The sequence below is a fragment of the Labrus bergylta genome, chromosome 23, assembly GCF_963930695.1.
Source record: "Labrus bergylta chromosome 23, fLabBer1.1, whole genome shotgun sequence".
In the NCBI taxonomy this organism is placed as follows: domain Eukaryota; kingdom Metazoa; phylum Chordata; class Actinopteri; order Labriformes; family Labridae; genus Labrus; species Labrus bergylta.
In genome coordinates this window covers 12601723-12624175 of record NC_089217.1, presented here as the reverse complement: position 1 = coordinate 12624175, position 22453 = coordinate 12601723, and the positions used below count along the sequence as shown (strand labels likewise).

The window sequence follows — 22453 nt, the reverse complement described above, 5'->3', positions numbered from 1 at the left end:
ATGTGTCATCAAGCCTATGGGACGGTCGGACGGAGCTACTACAACTTGAGCCATCGGAGTCCCCTTGTGTGAAGTATCTACAGATTTCCTCATCACACGAGAGCTAAGAAAGAAAGAGAGAAGTCCGCTGATGTACGCCCCTCCCAATAAGTGCACGATTAGAGTGCTACACGGTGCCCTCTCAGTCTGTTGTTTTAATTTCTTTCTGCAGCTGCATTGATCGCTGTGATGGGCGTCATAAACAGAAGTGTAAGCGCTGATCTCCTGATGTGAAAACGGAATATCGAGAGACACATTTCAAAACGTGGGACATGTTCATGAGCAGCACTAACGACTGCTGATGAATAGTTTGAAAAACACACAAGAAACACGATAAACAAAGCTACGGAGCGAGGCGAGCTGTGTGTGTGTGTGTGTGTGTGTGTGTGTGTGTGTGTGTGTGTGTGTGTGGATAAAAGAATAGAAGGGGAACAGAGTATAGATGGGCAAATGAAGTCGTTTGTTGAAACAATAAAATAAGTGAGATAAATGAACACGCCCATCTTCAGTGGGATTCTCTGGGATCAATGACGCTGTATGTTCATATATCAAATAAAGAATGGAAACAGGAAATGGCGTGACCGTGACGATGTTGCCGTGGAGACGTGAACACAAACGAGACGTGCAGTAAAGAGTTTCAGATGTTCGGGTGAAGTTGTGTCACACACACGTCTCGGCGAAGAAAGATGGATGTCACATTTATACGACTGTACATCTGGAGACACGAGAGATAAGAAGAACTAATTAAGATAAAACCGGCAGCTTGATGAACCTCTGTCATGATATCTGCTTCATCAGAGAACACGCCTCAGCCCGTTTCTCTTCTCCTTCCACTAATTAACCAACGAGTTCAGGACCGCACGACACCCCAGCACTAAGTGAAGAGATTCTGACAGTGATTGGACACTTTACGTGGACGCTACATACAATAATAATAATTACATCTGTCCCAGAGAGACGAGGTAGTGAACAGCAGCAGGTGATTGGTGGAGAGAAAACTACAGAACATCTCAAACAGAAGTGAAATCTGTGACCCGTCGAACACAACGACCGGAACGCCGCCATAAACACTCGCTTTGTTTTCTTTACACCGTCCATAAAAACAGATTTCATACAACTGCAGCATCAATATGTGAGATGTGTAGTGAGTGAAATGATAAAGTGGCCTCACTATATGATCAGACATTAAGGAAACATGCTCTGTTGAAGTGCTGGCTTCTCTGACAACAATGCAGCAGTCAGTATGTCCTCCTTCTAACTTTAGATTCTGCTCCTGAATGCTCTGGATTTGTTTGGACCAGAGAAGGTAGACGGTTTTAAGGCACCCCCACACGGCTGTTTTGGACGCCCCTCAGTTTGTCAGATATGAGAGCAGTTATCAGGTCAAACCAACAGGTGTTGCAGCGATGGAAGCGGGCAAGAGAAGTGGTTCAGATAGAAGTGATTGTACCCGACCTAAAAAGCCTCTGCATGTTTCTAATAAGCTCCACGAGCAGAAACGTGCTCAAACTAGGATCAATATTGGAGATGCTTTTGAAAAATGGAGAGAGGTTAGAACGCAGAAAGGTTTACAGACCCATGCAGAGCTGGATAAACCACATGGCAACCTGCATGAGCAACACACCAGCAGCATCAGTTTAGTAAAGGCTAATGAGGATGTGATGGAAACAGTTTCTGGACGTTAACTAGAAGCTATTTCATTGTTTCCTGCTTTGTTTGGAGAACGTCTTCATTGTTCTTTGAGATGTTTGAACAAACTGTAGGTTCGACACTGAGTAATTGCAGTCGTAGAAACCGATCTAGTCAGAGAGAAGGCAGAGATCTTACTGGTCAATCCTCAGAACAGGAAGTTGTAGCAAATCCTCCAGTCTCTGTTCGCCGAACTGTGGTCGCTCCTCCTGAAGTTTCTTAAAGCGTCTGAAAGCTTTGTTCTTCGTCAGCTGGATCTGAAACAACACACAGGATTGTTGAGAATTACAGGGACAACTTCTCTTAAGCCAAGCATACACAGTGTGCAAATTCAGACCTGTATGTTGTTAACAGTGTTAGCATGCAGCCTGCAGAGGAGAGTATGATGAACATGTCACAAACAGGGAGGACCTCTGATTCTCATGTCACTGTGGGGATGCTCACTGTGCCCGACAAACAGAAACCCTCCTGCTGTCAGTCCTCATTCAGTGACATGTATACCCCTCCTCCTCCCCCTGTACGAGGGATGGGGGTTGTACATGTCATTAAATATTCATCTGCACATCATGTTAGCATGAGTATGTGTCAACACCAGCACGGCAAAGAGTCCTTGTGGTGTCCCTGCTGTCAGTCACGGAGTAAACATGGCAGCTGTGTTTAGACACTCTGAGGTTACAGAGAAATAAAACTCTTTATTAATTCTGAACAAACAATCAGTCATTTAACAAATATGACAGAGACATGTCGAAACAAACTGTGGCTGTATAAGATTATCTAATCCATTTTCTAGCCAGTTTGACTGGACGCGTCTCATTTCCATGACTCCTCGTGGTCATGTTTCTGACATGAATGAGGAACACCTGAAGGATAGTGATCGGCTCAAGAAGAAGGAAGCGGTATGATGTCAGACAGCGCCACGGTGAAGAGAAGTCACACTCCGTAATCAGAGGAGAAACTGACACCAAACATCAGTGAATAAAAACACCGATCCTGAAATGATCGTTTCGAAAACATGTGTTTGATTTCACGGGGACTTTAAGGGAATAAAAGGTTTCTCCTGAGGCTGTCACACACTTTCACCTGTTTTAAAACGATACGATAATGATCTTATTTTAAAGATCCTATGAAGCTTTAAAAAAACTTCAGTCAGATTTTTTATTTTGGCGTCTCATGAAGATGCAAACATTAGTTGCTGTGGAATCATTACCGTTTGATTTAATGTATTATACATTCAGAGATCTTAACAGAGCTGTCTGTGTATTCACCACCTCTCAACAACCGGTGCAGATTAAATCTGTGTTTAGGACGGCACAGCCCACATTAACGTCCCCGTGCTCCCTTCAGCGGGATCAGACTAGAGTCACTGTCTGACAGTAACGCCACATGTTGGTGGACGTTCAGGAGTTCAAAATCAAACCACACAACCAGTCACTATGCAGCACATACATGATGGCGTTTCCATGGAGACGCTGAGAGCAGTAAACTGATGACGTCCGCATCAAAGAACCCTCTCACATCACTCACTGTGTGTTTAAAAGTGAGGAGATGATGACACTCATAACACGTGGTGTTCACACAGCTGCTGAGGTGTGTTACTTACCCGCAGCACTTTGCTGGAGTTGTAGATGTTGTCCACGTAGGTGTTGTAGTGGTTCAGGTGTGGACAGAACTGATCGAAACCTCGACCGTAGTAACCGTTCTCCAGATGGACCAGCAGAGCTCTGCAAGAAGAGACACAATCAGTGACAACTTAGAGGAAGGAAACGCAACATTACCGTCTTCATTTACTGAGGTCATGCAAAGGTCAAGTCATGTTGAGAGCGCCCTCTGCTGGATCAAACTGTGAACTACTTCAGCCTGATGAACTGATGAGACTGAATGTTTTTAATTCAAACGTCTCGTTACAGTTTGAAGGTGAACTTTGTCCCCCAGGTTTGAATGAATGTAGAATAAGATGAACAGCAGTGAGTGAATAAAGTTTATGTTTCCGTTTATCTGACGCTAGCTGAGGCTTCATTTCACTGCAAACAAACGTATTAAAGTGACGACACATTCCTCCAACCTGAAGTCCTGATGCAATCACAACTAAGCTCGTTAAATGTTTGACACTTTTAGATATCACAAGTTTTTAAACGATACAATCTCGATTGTTTTAATGATCGATAGTATCAAAGTGTGTGTGGGGGGAAAACTCCTGCGCGGTCTCAATTACACAAAAACTTTGCCAACTTTTTGAAAGTTGGAATTAAGACTGTGCAGAAGATTGACAGCAATAATAGTTCATTAAAAACAATAAATGACTCAGTATTTTGTCTCTAGGAATTTCGAACGCCAACACATCCACAGAACCACCTGACCCTGTGGTATTATTTACGGGGTCACCGTCGCCGATGCAGGGCGTGCACACGAGCAGACATCATCACTGAGTCACAGCAACATCCTTCACTCAGGACGTGGTGTAAATAACTATGTCAGAGCGCGGCGTATTATTTTGGTGCATCAGACCTTTGACACGTTTCTCTCTGTGCCCCCCCCCCCCACTGAGCATTTAGCCTGCAGTCACAAGCGCGTTGGACTTAAAGCTAATGCTCATTACCGCCTGAGCGCTCTGCTGCTCTGCATCAGTGGAGGAACGCCGCTCAAACAGGCAAGATCACATCTGAAGCATCGTTTTCTCCAAACAGAGCAGAGGTTGAGCTCAGTTCAGAGGACTGCTTCCCCGTTAATGGGACCTCTCTGTAGTGTCATTTCAAGGCCTCTCCCTGCGGGTGTCGTATTTACCGGGACCCAGACGGCGGGTCTACCTTCAGGGCAACGGGGGCCACTTTGTAGTGAGAGCACGCCCGCCGATCTCAGGAACAAAACACGAGGATGAAGGCGAGGAAGAGCAGTCGTTCAGCCTGTCAGGCACATTACAGTAACATGCAGGCGATTGGCTGGGGGTGTTGACACTCGTGAAGGAGCTTGTTATCCAAACTTAGAGGCACTACCACACACACAGAGTCACACACACACAGTTACACACACAGAGTTACACACACTCCTCCTCCTCTCTAATGATGTTCCCAGAGACTTCTGCTCGTACTCGCTGCTGCAGAAGAAGAAGAAGAAGATGAAGATGAAGGAGGAGGAGGAGGAGTTGGAGGAGGCAGCTGAAGTTGATTTAAATAGATTTTAATGAAGTTGTGCACTAAGGTAGCCTCTGTTCATAATCAGGAGATGCAGGAGCAGCCGACACTTCTAACGAGGGCAAAGGGCGGGAAAAACTCGGTTTCCGTTTTTTTTTTGTATCCTCTCTCTGCCGCAGGCTATTATGATAAATATGAAATTATGGATTACACTTTTTATATTTTCTTCACAGCAATTAAATTGTCTGGCCATCAGCGAGCGGCAGGGGCAGATAACATTAGCATTCAGCTCCAGTCACGTTAATCCACATTAATTCTGAGCAGCGGCGACATCAGGGGCGGATTCAACCTCGACCAAACAATGGAGGCCGAGGAGCCTTCATCACCGGACGGCCCGAACACACGAATACTAAACACAAGACGCCTGATTGAATACACAAACACGACCAATCACTGACAAGAAAACAAGCAAGGACTCCTCACACTGAACCTTTTCTCATTAAGACCTCCTCCTCCTTCTCTCCTCCTCTCTTCCTTCTTCCTCCTTCTTCTCCCTCCTCCTCCCTCCCTTTCCTCTCCCTCCCTTTCCTCCCCCTCCACTGACTGCTCTTTCAAGTAGTTGATTCCTGCCTGTCATGTTAGCAGCTGGGGATAATTGGCTCGCTCGCTCGCTGTCTGAATGAACAGCGTGGAATATCAATAGATTCACGTCTGTGTTTCTTATGTAAGTGAACAAAGCTTAATGAAAGCTGAATGTATTACCGGTAACTCTGCTCCTGCTGCTCTCCTCTTCAGTAAATAAAGACAGAAGGATGGATACACCTCCACTCTGACACTCTTCTATCACAGAACTGAACTGGGAAAAGGCGTTTAAGTTTGCTGCTCGCTTTGGTTTTTAATCTCAATGACTTATCTTTCCTGGTTAAATAAAAAAACAAAAAAAATCTGCTGCACAGATCATGAAGAGGAAATCCATTTGAGTTTGATAAACACGAGAGAGATAGTCGTCCAGAGCCCAGGTGGGGTGTGAAGGCTCTCACAGTGATCGATACTTTCACACTCTTCATACCACGTGCTTTTAAGGGCGCACTCACTCTAGACAATCTGTACCGTGCCTGAGCACGCTTCCCCTAGAAGATCGTCAACGTGTGGTTCAAAAGCAGGTATATCTGAGCCTTAAGAGCGAAAGAAGAAATGACAAAAACATCAGTATCAGCCGGTCGGTGCATCGCTACTTTTCACTTGAACGCCTTAATGGCATTTCTTTTTGTCGTATTCAGATTTCTTTGCTGTGTAAAATGTGCCTCTTCCTCTGATTCCACGTGAATACGCCTCATTTAAATACGACGGCCTCCACATTCTTTGCACCTGTTATCATCCACAAAGTTCTTCTTGATTGATCCCCCATAGAGCGCCCACAAACCGAACGAGCCATTAACTGATCTGGACATGGAACTTATTACTCACTACCTGGGATCTTAGTAAACCAGGTCCTTAGTCGTGTAACCATAACCTTCTCCTGAACGGCAGAAAGTAGAAAGACCTTAAGGACACGCCTTCCAGCATGTGACGTGTTTAGAGACAGACTGTGAGAGGTCATCATCATCATCACCTGTTATTCTGTCACACAGATCTTTACTGTGAATCAAACATCACTGACTGTGGAGAGGAAATGTGAGAACCTATCATCAATCATGAGGCTGTAACACAGAGTCTCTCTGTGGAGCTCTTTAAACGGAGCGTTTCCATTATGTTTCAGCCATTGATTCAATAAGGAGCTCATAATGAAGATGTATGGGAACCAGGGAACCATTTATCCAACACATCACAGCCACTAATTCATACTTCAGTCTCCGTCGAGAGCAAGAGAGAGTCTGTCAGAGAGTGCAGAGCCTGAAACGCTCTTTATTCAGTCTGCAGAGAGTTTAACTCAGAGCACACCAGCCAATCCGAGCTCAGAACAAGAGGACACCAGCCAATCCGAGCTCAGAACAAGAGGGCACCAGCCAATCCGAGCTCAGAACAAGAGGACACCAGCCAATCCGAGCTCAGAACAAGAGGACACCAGCCAATCCGAGCTCAGAACAAGAGGACACCAGCCAATCAGAGCTCAGAACAAGAGGAATACAACCAATGAGACAGGCTGTTCTGTGATTGGTTGAATTCCTCTTGTTCTGAGCTCTGATTGGCTGTTGTCCTCTTGACAAATATCTGACAGTGTCAGAAATGTAGGACGATCTCCTGACGATGTGAATACTTCTACCATCTACGTCAGCTAACCGACCAACAGAAAGCGTACACTAACAATAACGTGACCTCAAGCTCTATTTGTTAAGTTAACCACCTCTCCCTCGCCACTACCATGTGCACATTTTTTCTATCCCTCCTATTTTTTCTTTGCACATGAACACCACTATGGCAAGAACTTGCTCTCTTTCTGACCGCCATGGGAACCTCAGCCGCACAATGATAACACTAATGAGGCTGCATCTTCACGCCTCATCGCATGTGAAAGCACGTCAACGTAGTGGCTGCGTAAACGTGTAATGCAGCAATTAGAGCCCGACCGATTATTCGTCCAGCCGATATTAGAATATCAGGTGAATATCTGTATCGGCTAACTTTATCGAGTTTGAGTTTCATTGTATTACACTAGCAGTTCTCTGTCACCAGCGAGGGCGCTGTATGGATTACAACAAACATCATCACTCTGCAGAGTGTCGAGCGGTGATGCACGTTCATGCTCAGTTACTCTCCAGTCGAGTGACTTTCATCTCTTCATTATAAATCTTTATAAAGACTTTGATAACTGAGGCAGTGTTTCCCCTACCGTTATATTATGGGGGTGGCCCGCCCAAAATGTTTTTTTGTTTTTTTTAGATTTCTTTTTTGACCCACCCCAAGCTGAAAACCTAGGGGAAACACTGTGAGGGATCTACATCCTAAATGTGTTTATCTCTACAGATCGAACATAGAGCTGAGAAAGATATCAGACAATATATCGGTATCTGCCCCAAGAATCTCATATCAGTCAGGCCGTAGTACTAATGTAATAACTAACTCATAAAGTAAATTTGGAGTTTGGAGATATGTCAAATACTTTGGAGGTCTTTGCAAAGCGTGTACCAGAAACACGCCGATATTATTCTGTTGTGTTGAACAGAAATGATGAAAGTCGACCTCAGCTTCGAGGTGAGCTCTAAGATCCCTCCATGATTCTAACTGTATGTTTGTATCTGATTGATTTATAGACGCGCACACGCTCTCTCTTCAAACATCCACCTTTTATTAATGGAGCCGAACTTAGCAAAGTCTTTCAAGCTCGCGCTGAGATGTTGCTTTAACCGCACACAGACACAAAGATCAATGTCTCCTCTGAACAGAAACGCTGAGAGCACGAACTCTCGCACGTCGATTTGACCGTTTTCTCTCCCCAAGACGTTCAGCAGCAGGTCAGCTGGGCAAACACAGTTCATCCGTGCTGTTTGGTTACGATAATGCTGCTCTTTAATGCTGATATCACCAGCAGTTAGCACACCGGATTGGCCTCTCCCATCGTTAGAGTTGCTAATGCAGAAGATAAGCAGCTGATGTGGTAAACTCAGAGCTTATCTACGCTGCGTCTCTTTCGTCTCTTTTCCTGTTTTAATTATTCAGAGCATACTTACTGATTCACTGAATGGATGTCTTTAATTGAACTGAAGATGTTTTCTCGAACGTCTGGCTTCAGGGTCCCTTTGGCCTTTAAGAGCTCCACAAAGTACTGAAAGAACAAAGAGAGGTGAAGTTATTTCTCTGTGTTAGTAAAGAGCACGGCCGTCTCTGATTGGACGGGCCGTTAAAGAGTGGAGATAATTACTCTTAAAGCAAAGACAGCAGATGTAAAGCTAATGAGAGAAACTTTAAAGACGCTCACAGTGTGGTACATTCCTGCTAACATTATTTGTGACTGTATATCTGAGCGGAGCAGAGAGCGCATTAGGATGCTGCTGTTCTCTCACAATCAAGCAACAGCTGGGACGGTCTCAAGCCATTTGAAGTGAAAATGGGATTAGCAAATTGAATGTGCATTAGGCCTAAAAATGACTTCTAATTGGAGACAGTGGGTGGAGGCTGAGGAAGTGTAGAAATGATGCGGAGGAGGAGGAGGAAGAGGAGTCTGTTCTCTCCACAGGGAGGAGGAGAAGGAGGAGGAGGAAGGAGAAGTCTGTTCTCTCCATGAGGAGGAGGAGGAGGAGGAGGAAGAGGAGTCTGTTCTCTCCACAGGGAGGAGGAGAAGGAGGAGGAGGAAGGAGAAGTCTGTTCTCTCCATGAGGAGGAGGAGGAGGAAGAGGAGGAGTCTGTTCTCTCCACAGGGAGGAGGAGGAGGAGGAGGAGGAGGAAGAGGAGTCTGTTCTCTCCACAGAGAGGAGGAGGAGGAGAAGGAGGAGGAAGGAGAAGTCTGTTCTCTTCATGAGGAGGAGGAGGAGGAGGAGGAGTCTGTTCTCTCCACAGAGAGGAGGAGGAGGAGAAGGAGGAGGAAGGAGAAGTCTGTTCTCTTCATGAGGAGGAGGAGTCTGTTCTCTCCACTGGGAGGAGGAGAAGGAGGAGGAGGAGGAGAAGGAGGAGGAAGGAGAAGTCTGTTCTCTTCATGAGGAGGAGGAGGAGGAGGAGGAGGAGGAGGAGGAAGAGGTGTCTGTTCTCTCCACAGGGAGGAGGAGAAGGAGAAGGAGAAGGAGGGGGAGAAGGATCACTAACAATGATGGACTGTACACAAAGATAATGCTCTGAAACATCTCAGTTCTGTCCAGCAATGTAATGACGATGAGCTCCAGGCAGCCAATCATATACAAGTTGGGGCAGTACACGTTGCCCAGGTAACAAAGAAAACAGATGTAGTCCAGAATCACAATACTTGTTGTAATATATCATATTAAATGTGCTGTAGAATTAAAGTAACGCCTTCATGTTAAAGTAAACGAGCGTTTAAAGTTAAAGTGACTGAAGTACAGGTCTATCTATACCAGAAAACATCAGACAGGTTCACCTGCAGCAGGTAAACTCCCCCCCCCCGACTCTCACCGTGTTGATGAGCTCCAGCTGCTGACAGTATCTCTGCTCGGTCTGAACCAGCTCTTTAGCCGTCCGGCTGCGTTTCCTCTCCCAGCGCTCTCTCTGCTCCTGGATACTGGTGCAGCCGGGAGGACCGGACGGGCCGGAGAAGAAACTCATGGTGACGAAGAGGAGGAGGAGGAACCTGCAGAGACACAGACAGGATTGGGTTAAAACCAGGTACAGAGATGAGGTCGTTACGCACTGACAATAGTTGCAAAAAAACAAAAGCAGCCTTAAATTACTATCTCCAAACCCACAAGTTATTTAAAGATGATGCGTTTTGTCCTTCATTACTGTTGGTGCCTTGATTTTTTTCGACCGATCAGCAGACTGCATTGTGTCTAACTCCGCCCTTTAGGAACAGATTGATACGCTTGATACCATAAAAGTAGGACAGTACGGATCAGTTATTTTGGTACCACTCCGACTTGGAAAAGCCAATAGATGTTTCCGGACTGAACTGAGCCGGACCGCTTGGTGAAAGCTGTGAGTTTTTCAGCTTCCCACGCCTCCAGCTCACACAACCTTTAAAGAGTTTATTATTTGATCCTTTTTATAACTGTGGCCCGTCGCTACAGAAGCTCTGAAATAAACCCCGTCTGTTTAATCTGTTCCTTCATCAGTGCTCTCATTATCTCCGCTGTTTATCATTTAACTATCCAAACATGTGGAAACATGTCTGCACAGTTTCTCAGAGCACCATCAGAAACCTTCTAGGACTCTTTATTTACTGTAAGAGGAGACATCTTTGACGTCCTGCCTGAATAAATCATCGTGAAGCTTAATGATGAATTTAAAAAACGGCCTCAATTTATTTTCCTTTGATCCACTCTGCTCCTTAAAGAAATGCCGACATTTTACTTTGAAAGAGAATATTTAGGACAGAAAAACCAAAGTGATGACATCATCACTGGAGTTTAAAGATACGATGTGAAAGAAAATTACACATTTTCAATTATTGAATAATTAAAGACAGTCTGACTGGATTTTACTGTCCTGCTTTGTTCTGGTTGACTCGGGATGTTTCTGGGCGGAGCTGGTGTGTTTCCTCCAGCCAATGAGAGCGCAGCAGGTGAGTTTAGGAGAGGATACAGTTCAGTGATTGGACAAAGTTTAAACCAGAGAATATGACGGACGTGGACGTAGCAGCAAAGAAGAAAAAATATAATCACAGTGAGGAGAAACACCAAGTGGATAAAGCTCGTTCTAAAACGAGGGTGAACCTTGTGTTGTCTTTTACCCGTGGACGTGGAGTTGTTCTGCTTCCTGTTGGACAGGCAGGTGACAAACACCGGCGGTTAGCTTGTGCTAGCGTTGCGTTAGCTTGCAGTGTAGGTAGAAACAGTAAACGTACACACTACGTCCTGCAGGGGGCGTGGCTTCTGGAGGAGGAGGGACCCAGTTTAAATGTTGTGTTTACATTTCTACCGACTCCGCCTTTCAGTAACAAAAAAACTATTTGAGGTAACAGCTTCTCAAATGAGACATTTTTTTAAATGCTGTAAAGTGTGATACAGTTTGGAGGTGGGCTGAAGTTCTTTTCTTACACCAGAAGAAGTGTACAATGTGGGGTTGTCGTGACAACGCATTTATGAACTTTGATATGATGCTACTAAAAATCAGATGATATCAACATCTGATTCAATATCACAGCGACACAAATGAAAGTATTACAAGCACAACATGTGGTAACATTTTGTTTTTTAAGAACGAAAACTGCAGCAAACTCCTGCACATTGTCTTAGTTGGACAGAAACATTGGCAACATATTTGTGCAATTCAGACAATGCTCTCGAGAGCTATTTCTGTCTCGCTTCAGCTTTGACTTATTAACATGACTGCAGAAAGTTAAACCATGATCTGTCTCTGAGGTGATCCTCCTCCTCCTCCTCCTCCTCCTCATGCTGACCTGCAGTCATGGAGCAGTGTCCTCCTCATTACTGCTCCTCCTCCAGCAGCCTGAGGAGTGAGGAGGTGAGGAGCAGAGAGGAGCCGTGGCAGAAATTAACCCCAGAACTGTCCCTGAGGAGCCCTGCACTGTAAACAAGAGGCCTGATCAATGCTAACCACACACAAACATCCCCCAGAGACACACACACACACACACACACACCTCTACAGTTTATCATGAGGCTGCACGGTGACACTAAACACAACTAACAAGCTCATACCTGACCTGTGAAGGGACATGATGACCAGGTGAGATATGACAGGTGCTCAAACTGCCTGATAACAGGCTTATGATCACATCGAACAAATGTTACAAAAATAAATTAGGTGTTAGTGAGGGCACTGTCACATGTTCTAAAGCAATAGCAAGCAGCAATTGTGTAAAATCCTGCAGATCCACGAGTGTCCACTAGAGGCTGGCTGCAGAGGTAAAGGAAGTCACATACACACCACATACTTTGTTTTAAGATATTTTCAGGGCCTTTATTGATCGGACAGCTAAAGAGAGACAGGACATTTTTGGAGGATAGAGAGAGAGAGCAGGACGACATGCAGCAAAGGGCCGAGGTCGGATTCAAACCCACGGCCATTGCGACTTGGACTACAGCGTACATGGGGCGCGCAACATAACCACAAAGCTATGCGGCACCTCAGTTTAAACACGATTAAAGGCCCGTCTGACTCTCTTATTGATGCCTGTCCCAAGTAAAGGCGTGTTTCATAGGCTGAAGTCATTAAAGCCTGGGCTGTTAACAGAAGTTGTAAGATATGTGAAGTCTTATTTTAAACTTTAATGACTTTGTGTTTATGAGACGGTGAAAAATGTTTCAGTGAAATATTTCTTCTCACAGTCAAGTTAACTTTACCACAATAACTTTAAAAGTTTTACAGTGAACAAAGTGACAGAAGGGAAACTTACAGGTTTTTAATGAAGTAAAACTTAGTCAAAGGAACCTGTTTGTGAAATTAAACTTCCGGTGATATGCCGAGAAATGCAGGACCAAAATATGGCAGTATTTAACATCCACCCTTAACTTTAGTCTAACTATTTATATGTATTAACTTAACATTTATTAAATATAAACTTCAGTTACTTTGTCATCACAGATTTCCCCCCCAGAAATGAGAGTTATTAGACCGTTTTATAAAAGCAGACTTTTCTCAGCAGGGATGCTTTTCTGGGCGTAACACCACTTAAACCCGCCAGTTCAGAAACTCTCTAAAGTATCGACGATAAACTAAAGTCATAATTTAAAGTTAAACGGCTTCGTGTTGATGTAAGCTGTCTTCATCTGTTGTTAAACCTGTCTTTAACTCGCTGATAAGTCGTTTATAAAAGTCTTAAAGTCGCTTCTTACCTTCTGCTAACGTCTCCACTTTTGATCAAGGCGCTCTTTTTACTCACTGCTTCCTTCTTCCGGGCTGCGTTGTTGAGGCGCTTGCTGATTGGCTGCTCCGAAACGTGACAATAACGCTGATTGGCTGCTCCTCACTACATCCCACTAGCTGTTCACACCATAGACTGTTCACACAGCTAGTGGACTGATAATGAAGCAGCTCCTTCTAGGAGGACTCGATGACTGTTACTGAAACATGTGGAGCATTTTAATATAATAAACCTCATTATATTTATTTAAGGTTTAAAATTAATCTATGTGAAACTACCAAATTAAAATCCCACTTCCTGTCCCAGAGTTTCACATTAAAACTGAGTTTGTGCTCCAGATTAAAAGTTTTTATTCAAACAATTTTTTAAAAATATGAATACATTTATGTAACTGTTTTAATATGTCGTCCTGTGGCTGCTTTGATTGTGTTTTATACAATTCATTTATGTCCATGTTATTGTTTATGTTAGATATTTATATAATTACCCTGTATATTTGTATATTTGTACATTTCTATAGTTACTGGAGATATTAGTTAGACACACATCAGTCATCTGACACCAGAAATACTCTAATCTATGTAACAAAACGTTTTTATAAAAAAAAAAAAAGTGTGTATGTGACTTCCTTATATCAAATAATATAAAATATGATACAATATATAATATTATAATAAATGTAAATGGCCAGCAGGGTACCTACCCCCTGCACAGCCTATTGGTTCTCAGGTGCGCACGGTTGCAGGAACATACCATGAAAAATAAATGTAATATCTGTGGCAACTTAAACTGTATTTTATTGAGTTATTTTCAGTGTGCCACAGATTTTTGATTAATTATAATAAATGTGTTAATCAGGATAATCAGGAACAAATATCATGCAAGTAAAAAAGAAAGGTTTCTTTAAGATGTCTCAAGACTATTTATAAATGCAGGACCTTCTTTAAAGGCAGTGTCCCTGCAGTTAGTCCTGGATATACAGACCGAGCACAACCCATCTCTTGTCAGGTCTTCGGAGCTCCGCTTTACTGACGTTTCTGCTCTTTCTGTAACCACCCATTGAACAGTCCAAACATTTCCCTGCATGCTGGAGTTGTATGATGTTTGATTTAAGGATGCATCTGAAGTGTCAACAAGTGTTTCCTGTGCTCGCTGCAGATCTGACAGCGTCTGCAACAGAAATCTCAGCTCAGCACTTTGCAGCTCGTTATGAGATGAAAGTGAAGCTCTCAGTAATCAGGCCGTGACAAGGGAGGCTGCAGCATCCAGTCCTCCAGGAACCATTTAAAAAAACATAGGATGCATAATTTTCCTGGAGCTCATCGTGCTGCAGCCGCCTGCAGCCAGCAGCGAGAACACTGACATCTAGTGTTCTGCAGATACTCCATGACAGGTCTGTGTTCTGCAGGTTCTCCATGACAGGTCTGTGTTCTGCAGGTTCTCAATGACAGGTCTGTGTTCTGCAGGTACTCGATGACAGGTCTGTGTTCTGCAGGCACTCGATGACAGATTTGTGTTCTGCAGGTTCTCAATGACAGGTCTGTGTTCTGCAGGTACTCCTTGACAGGTCTGTGTTCTGCAGGTTCTCAATGACAGGTCTGTGTTCTGCAGGTACTCGATGACAGGTCTGTGTTCTGCAGGTACTCGATGACAGGTCTGTGTTCTGCAGGCACTCGATGACAGGTCTGTGTTCTGCAGGTACTCGATGACAGGTCTGTGTTCTGCAGGTACTCAATGACAGGTCTGTGTTCTGCAGGTACTCGATGACAGGTCTGTGTTCTGCAGGCACTCGATGACAGGTTTGTGTTCTGCAGGTTCTCAATGACAGGTCTGTGTTCTGCAGGCACTCGATGACAGGTTTGTGTTCTGCAGGTATGACAGGTCTGTGTTCTGCAGGTACTCGATGACAGGTCTGTGTTCTGCAGGTTCTCAATGACAGGTCTGTGTTCTGCAGGTACTTGATGACAGGTCTGTGTTCTGCAGGTACTCGATGACAGGTCTGTGTTCTGCAGGTACTTGATGACAGGTCTGTGTTCTGCAGGTACTCGATGACAGGTCTGTGTTCTGCAGGTAAACTGAGTTTAAAGACTGAAAGTTAAAACTCTACAAACTGCTGAGCACATAAATGCATGTTTAATGAGAGGAGGATTAAAATGCATGACACCAGTCGGCCTTCTCTTCATTGTTTTCTGTTTATTGTGTTTGCAGAACATTTGCTTTTAGAATAATTGGCCCCAAAACAGACAAACGCTGCAAATTAGGCCTCTTTTGCCTGGAGGCGATGGAGGCGTGAAGAGTGCAGGAGACCACAGACAAAGGGTCCTTTTCTTTTTTTTAACCTGGGGATATGAAGAGGAAAAAACTCAAAGAGTCAATAATCTACACAAGTGGAGGAAGTCTCCCAAGGTTGTGCAGCCCGCCGGTGTTTTATTCATGGCAGCCATCGCCAGAGGACTCATAATTGACCTCTGCTCTTTGAGAAAAAACTTGCGCAGATGAAAGATTGTGATGTTTTGTAATTCCACTTTTCAGTCCCCTTCTCCCCGATCCAATAGTATATCGAACTGAGAACATGAATAATTCAGCAGGTGTGAGGCCCGGCTACCTGAGCTGGAAGACGTTTTCTCTGAAACAAAGTTAGAGGAGCTGAAGATATCAAATCTAGAAACACAAATAACAGGCACATGGAAATAAATAGCAGCCCTGTTGGACAGAGCCTGAAGAGGAAATGCGACTTTAAAGAGCGCTGTTTGTTTTTTCCTGCAGGACGCTGCACTCGCTGCGAAATCTCGCCGAGTGTTTATCGATGCAGAATCCATTATGGCGAGGGCTGATGGGGCCAAAAGGCTTCATCTGTGTTTGAATGCTTCAGCGCGGCGCTCGCCTCTTCACTTAACTCCTCTAATTAAACATGTTTTTGTCAAACGGTAATCATGGCGTCAAGAGCTCTCACTCCAGTCGGCCTTCACGAGGACGCCATTGTGTGAGTGTGACTTCAAAACAGTGCATGTGTTTGATGTGTTCCTGCCTTTGTTGGACTCCAGTCTCTGTGTTGAAGCTCTTTAATGCTGCATAATGACTTTAATGACTTTAATTATTCTTCTGTCTAAAAGTGAACGCACTAAATCATCTGTTAAGTAAATACTCATTTCAACTTCAGTTTAAACACGCACACATGATTTAGTTTTTACTTTCACTCCTCACATTTCAACACAAATGTGATTTGATCGTTTAAGAAGTTTGTTTGTGTAGATTTCTTGTAGAGGAGGGGCATCACAAGGTTTGAATCTTTTCATTCTTGTCTTTTTTCTTTAGATTTCTGTTCTTTGTTTCTTCTGCTTACACGTTCAGACTCATACAGCTGTGATACATTTGAGCTTCGACTTTCTAACATCCAACACCTGAAATAACTCCTCTAAACTCCTCTGGGAGTCATCAGAAGACAAAGACGTGCGGAGAGGAGAGGACCCTCCTAAACTGCAGCGTGGAGAAGAGACACTGGAATGCAATTGTCAAGACGTCGATACAGTTCAGCTTGACTGCAGGAAACTATTCATTCATTAATAAAGGACAAACACAAAACACACCATGTTTAAATATCCTGTGGATTTTCAGAGCGTCGCTCGAAGCTGTCTTTCCGTGCGGCCTGCAGCCTTCACTCAAACAAAGCTCGTCTTCTTCTTGTGATCAAAAACGGACGAATACCAGGAAGGATGAACACAAAAAGCTGGACGTCCTCCATCTTTGTCCTTGGTTTAGTGTTTCACATTCTCCATCAGGCTTACACCTCCACCCACCAAGTAAAGGTACGGCCGGCTGCTGAGACACAAGCACGATCAGGGTTTACTGTTCCAGACCGTTCTGAACCGTACCGCATGATGGTTTCAGAGTGGGACACGGGGTCGGACAGCCGCGAGCTTCGTGTGGTTAGGAACACTGAGGCAGAAATCCTGACGGATCAACAAGTTGAAGAAATGAAATTCTCTGTGCGTTCTCATGTGTCTGTAGATGTGCAGGATCTTCAACGATCACTTCAGACGTCTGTTCATCAAATGTTCTCAGATGAGGGAATATCTGAAGTTCATCTCTGATGGGAATCTGTCGACAGCGTGACTCACAAACAGGAGGGGGACAACCATACTCACTGAATCCATGGGTGAGCTGCTCGACACCTGCCGGCCAATCAGGAGGAGTTGTGAGGCCTTCCTGTGAGTGTGGAGAGAACAGCAGTTGATAATATTTCCTCCCAGCTCAGACTGCGTCGTAATTACTCTCTTTCAGGAGCGTCTATCTGTGCTGCAGTAATCACCCTGTAGCAGATAATCACAGAACATTGTGCTCACTTATCACTCCGTTATTGTCTCACTCAGACTCCAGACACAGACGACCACACGCTCACTCAGACTCCAGCCGACGACCACATGCGCACTCAGATTTTTCACAGATTCTGTAAAATCCTCTTCACCTTGTTTCTCTAACTCTAATACGTGTTTCTAGTCCGTCTACAAACCCCCCTAATGATGAGAAAAGTCCATCCTCTCCGTCTTTTTCTGGCCGTTTGGAGATGTTCCCTTCATGACATCACGAGGGGATCCTGCTCAGCCCTCTGATGATCCGTCGGTGAGCGGTCGTCACCCTAGTCTTTGCGGTGTGTCCAGCTCTGTCGCTACCATTCGGCCCAAGTTGGCCTTTCTTTCGCCAATTCCACATGTTGAATCAACGTGAGCTGCCGCGATTGGGGGTAGGAGTCTCTCTGATTGGCTGTTCAGCGAAACAGTGCATGAGAAGAAATACGGAAGCGCCTCTTCTATACAAATAAAAGACCAAGTGCTGCCAGCGCAATTGTCAACTTTTTATCAGACATTATTCTCCATTAGAAGTTCCTATATTACAAGTGTTGAGCGACGCCAGAAAATTGTCTTCTCGTATCACAACAACGGTTTATTTATTTTACAGACTACCGCCCCCTGCTGACATGGAAAGTGATTTCCTCTCATGCAAGTGCGGAGTGTACGTGGTGGTTGGCTGTCTGCTGCAGTCTTTGCGGTGTGTTCTATTGAAACTTTTTGGCCAAGACAAAAGGAGTCGCTCGCCGACGCCACAGGCGGCCTTCGTTGCCACTAGTTCTTTGCCGTCTGCTTGGTGTGTCAGGGCCTTAAGGCTGGATCCCTCCCTCCTCCCCCCCCCCCCCAGGCATACTGCCTTTAAACTCTGCAGAAAAACTATTTACCCCCAAATTAAAGCTGCAGCTCCTCCTCAGCACAGGAATCTGAAACTCGCTGAAAAACACGGCAATTACTCTGAAAGAGAGAGCCGAGGGAATCGTCCTCACCCAGAGAGAAGGTGCTGCAGCACGTCCTCCAACTCTGTGTTTAAATACGAGAGGGGGGAGGGAGGGGGGAGACATGTTACAGGAGCGGGGAGCTCTCTAAAAACTTCCTCTGTGAAAGTGAATCAAAAGTAGAGTTTGAAAAAATGATCCTGGAGAGAGGAGGAACCAGGGGAGGGCTTGCAGGTTCATTACATCATGGAGGAAGGAAAAGTGTGTATGTGTGTGTGTGTGTGTGTGTGTGTGTGTGTGTGTGTGTGTGTGTGTGTGTGTGTGTGTGTAAGGAAGCAGAGATGTTGTGCATGTTTGCAGGCAGTCAGAGATGTCCGCTCTCCGGTGAGGATTCCTTTGTTGTCTTTGTTGTTTTTCGGTGAACATCAACACACGCACAACGGAGGGACAGGGTGTGTGTGTGTGTGTGTGTGTGTGTGTGTGTGTGTGTGTGTGTGTGTGTGTGTGTGTGTGTGTGTGTGTGTGTGTGTGTGTGTGTGTGTGTGTGTGTGTGTGTGTGTGTGTGTGTGAGTCAAAGGAACTTTTCTATCACACTGATTCTTCTATCCTCTCATTGGTCGTTGTCTCACCTTTAAAAGAAGTTTCCAGAAGCAGGATGCAGAATCTCAAGTGTGTGTGTGTGTGTGTGTGTGTGTGTGTGTGTGTGTTCCCTGAGGTGGAGTGTGTCCGTGGGGAACCCTGCAACATGGAGGCATCAGCAGGTAAAGCGGTCTCTGAGGGAACGTCAGAACCCGGCGTACCTGCAGCTTTAAAGAGGACGATGTGTTTGATGAAGTTACTCTGTGTGTGTGTGTGTGTGTGTGTGTGTGTGTGTGTGTGTGTGTGTGTGTGTGTGTGAATCAGGGTTATTGCAGGTAAGTATATATGGTAACTGAGTAGAATAATAAAAATTTATAGAACATATAAGATAAACTAGCGCCCCCCCCCCCTTCTGTCGAGGTCACCATGTTTGTCTCGCAGCTCTCTCATGTCTCTCGGTAATTAACATTAACCCTTTCATTGTCTAACTCTTTGCTTTTATTCCACTACATTTGACAAATAAGATAATGTTCAGGAACCATGCTGAGGTATCATCATCATCATCATCATCAGCTCTACTCTTGATTTGATTGGTTGATAAGGGAGAAGTGACAATGACGAGTTCATATTCCAAAAGTTGAACTATTTTCCTCGGAGTGTGACAAAAAAGCGCTGAAGCTGACGGTGTTTTTTACGCTGAGGATGATCCATTATGTTGATGAAACATGCAGAGCGTTATTAGCTCATCTTAGAGGCTCTGAATGACCTCTAACCCGACTGCTTCTCTGATCTTTGTGAGATATGGTGTTCTTTAGACCTTACTTCCTGTCAGACAACAGAACATGAATATAAAACTGTCGAGGCGTTCAGAGTCCCCGTCCTCTAACACATCTACACGTTGTGTCTCGTGGTGCGTTCACTGACACAAAGAGGAGGGCGTGCTGGATGCAGTGAACGCTCCCCTGCCTCCTCTTCTTAATCTGAGTGAAATAAAATGTTAGTAACCCCGCTGCCCTCGCTCTCTCGCCTCTGACTGTCCTAAATTGCTGCTGAATGTGCGCCTCTTAAACGCTGCGAAACGCAGATGGGGTTTGGTCTGATGATGTTTTAATTGTAAGCTGCAGAATGAATTAGCCGTGACCTGCAGACGCTCCGTGGCAGCTTCCATTCAGCGTGCGTGTGCGTGCAGACACGGCGGGTTGTGAAAGGTTAATTAACCTCTGGTGGCGGACCTTTACTTTGCTCTTAACTCGCTTGGTGTCCTGATAGCACCATTAACCGGCGCCCTCGCCTCTTCACCTCCTCTATCATTACCCTCGTCAAAGCCATTAAAACTTACCATTGATTTCCTCTTCACACACAACTCTCTGCACACGCCCAAACATGGCAGCACGCCGACGTCTGCTCTGCATGCCCGAGTTTAGTCAATCCAATTACTGTTTCTAATGACATCAACAAGATAGGAATAAAACACACACACACACACACATACGTATATGTGTGTGTTCACATCAGAGGGACGTCTGAGAGAGGAGAGCTCACACGTTTTAGACCTTTGAACAGAGTTGATGGTTTTAATGTCACACAGAGAGGAGAGTGGAGGTCAAAACTCTGAGTTTGTGTTTCAGGGTGAAAGAAAATGGAAGCACCACATGTAGCAAATGAAATTCTCTAAACATGGACCTGCTGCTTCGTTCAGTACCTCGGGGGTGATTGATTTCAGAGCTGCATTCAAAGTGTCAATAAGGTGATATTTAAACCAAGAGCAGCTCTGAGCCGGACTGATATCGGCCAATACCGAGTGATGCATCGTGCGTCCCTGGTTATAACTTTATTCTGCCTCCTGACCTGCTCGCCACTTCATTGACTTGATGCCCTCTCCTGATCCTTGGACGAGCTCCGCCCCCTTTTTCACTCACCCTATAAAAACGATCCTTAATGTTGGCGTTAAAAAAATAAACGTAAAGATCGTTTAATGCATGATTCTTTTTAAAGTGATGAATAAAATATGTGAGGACGTCTGAAATCAGCTGGTTTGACTTTACAGAGACGTTGAGTTGTGTTTTTTTTTCTTCCTCTAATCCAAATTAAAACGGTTTAGACGACGGGGGGGGGGGATCAAAAGAAGAGCTGTCCCCCTGACGGGTGAGGAGGAGGAGGGGGAGGAGGGGGTAATTATTTTGAAGGGTATTAAGTCATCAGATTTACTTTTATCTTGATTGCATTGTGGAAGTCGTGCATAATTAATGCGGGGAGCTTATTAGGCAGAGATGATTAGGCAAATTACACAGGTGTCGGATGCATTTTTCATGATGAATTTTCAGCAGGACAATCGTAGATTTCCATCTGCTCGGCTCGTATCAGAGTGTCACTGCAGGCCAATCCAGACGACACCATCACGGCTCCTCGCGGCACAGAGACGACGGTGAGAAACACAAGCAGGCGATTCCATCCTCTGGTTCACTTGAATAAGATACAAACATAGTTAAAGACTGTGAGCTTCATGACGTGTGAGCTCTGACGACTGCAGCTTTTGTTCTGTTTCTAAGAAGAAGCTCGCAAGGATTCAGCTCTCAATTTATAACCCTTCTCTTCTAAAGAAGAACATGACACCTTCACTCTTTAAATGACCTTTGACCCCTGCCTTGCGCTCTGATTTTAATGCTGCATGTCTGTTCATAGTTTGAACTCATTTTTAGAACCAAAGTTTGATGTGCTGAGGAAACGTCAGACCAAATAAATCCAAACTAATCCTGCAGTCACTCAAGCAGCTGTTTTTATCACTTTGCTTTTCTAGACGTGTTTCAGATTTTTGGATCGAAGAGGAGAAAATGTGAATCGTGAACTAAACATGTCAGAGAACAGAGCTTTATTCTGTGTTAGATAAAGCATGGTGCTGTGTCTCAAAGCTGCTTTTCACATCTGAACAATCCTCCTGAAGTGTTCGTACTGAGCGTCATGTGTGAACTCAACTGCTGATTGTTTCTCTCTTCACCCGGAGTTTGTCCTCGAGCCTCCTCGTGTTTATCTCCGTGCTCTAATGAACCGGCTGCATTTTGTTTCCTGTTCTCCAGTATGTTCTTCTCCACTTTCTAGTTCAGATTGAGATTCTGTTCAACTACTGCCTCTCCCTCCTCTCCCTCCCCTCCTCAGTATGGCTACCGTGTCTCAGCTCGCTGTGGTCCTCTTCTTCTTTGAGGGGCTCCCTGAGGACGACTTCAAGGCCTCGCCGGGCTCTGAGGCAGTTCTGTTCTCACCTCTCGCACCTGAGAAACACCTTCATGAATTCATCCTCCCTCCACACAT

The 22453-nt window shown here is 44.8% G+C and overlaps 1 protein-coding gene across 4 annotated transcripts in view; it reads right to left on the bottom strand.

Moving 5' to 3' along the window:
- Window positions 1-13331, bottom strand: part of arhgef39 (Rho guanine nucleotide exchange factor (GEF) 39) — a 35395-nt gene extending 22064 nt beyond the window's left edge. For 2 of the 4 annotated variants that reach the window (XM_065951487.1, XM_065951488.1), the window contains exons 1-5: window positions 11860-11903; window positions 9918-10092; window positions 8525-8619; window positions 3329-3449; window positions 1867-1985 (exon numbers count right to left, since the gene is read on the bottom strand). In XM_065951487.1, the coding sequence (XP_065807559.1) occupies window positions 1867-1985; window positions 3329-3449; window positions 8525-8619; window positions 9918-10092; window positions 11860-11888 (539 nt within the window). In that variant the 5' untranslated portion in view covers window positions 11889-11903. Of the gene's footprint in view, window positions 1-1866; window positions 1986-3328; window positions 3450-8524; window positions 8620-9917; window positions 10093-11190; window positions 11212-11859; window positions 11904-13258 lie in introns of those variants that run through there. The other 2 variants (XM_020644694.3, XM_020644696.3) reach the window with 2 other exon arrangements.
- Between the last annotated feature and the right edge of the window lie 9122 nt (window positions 13332-22453).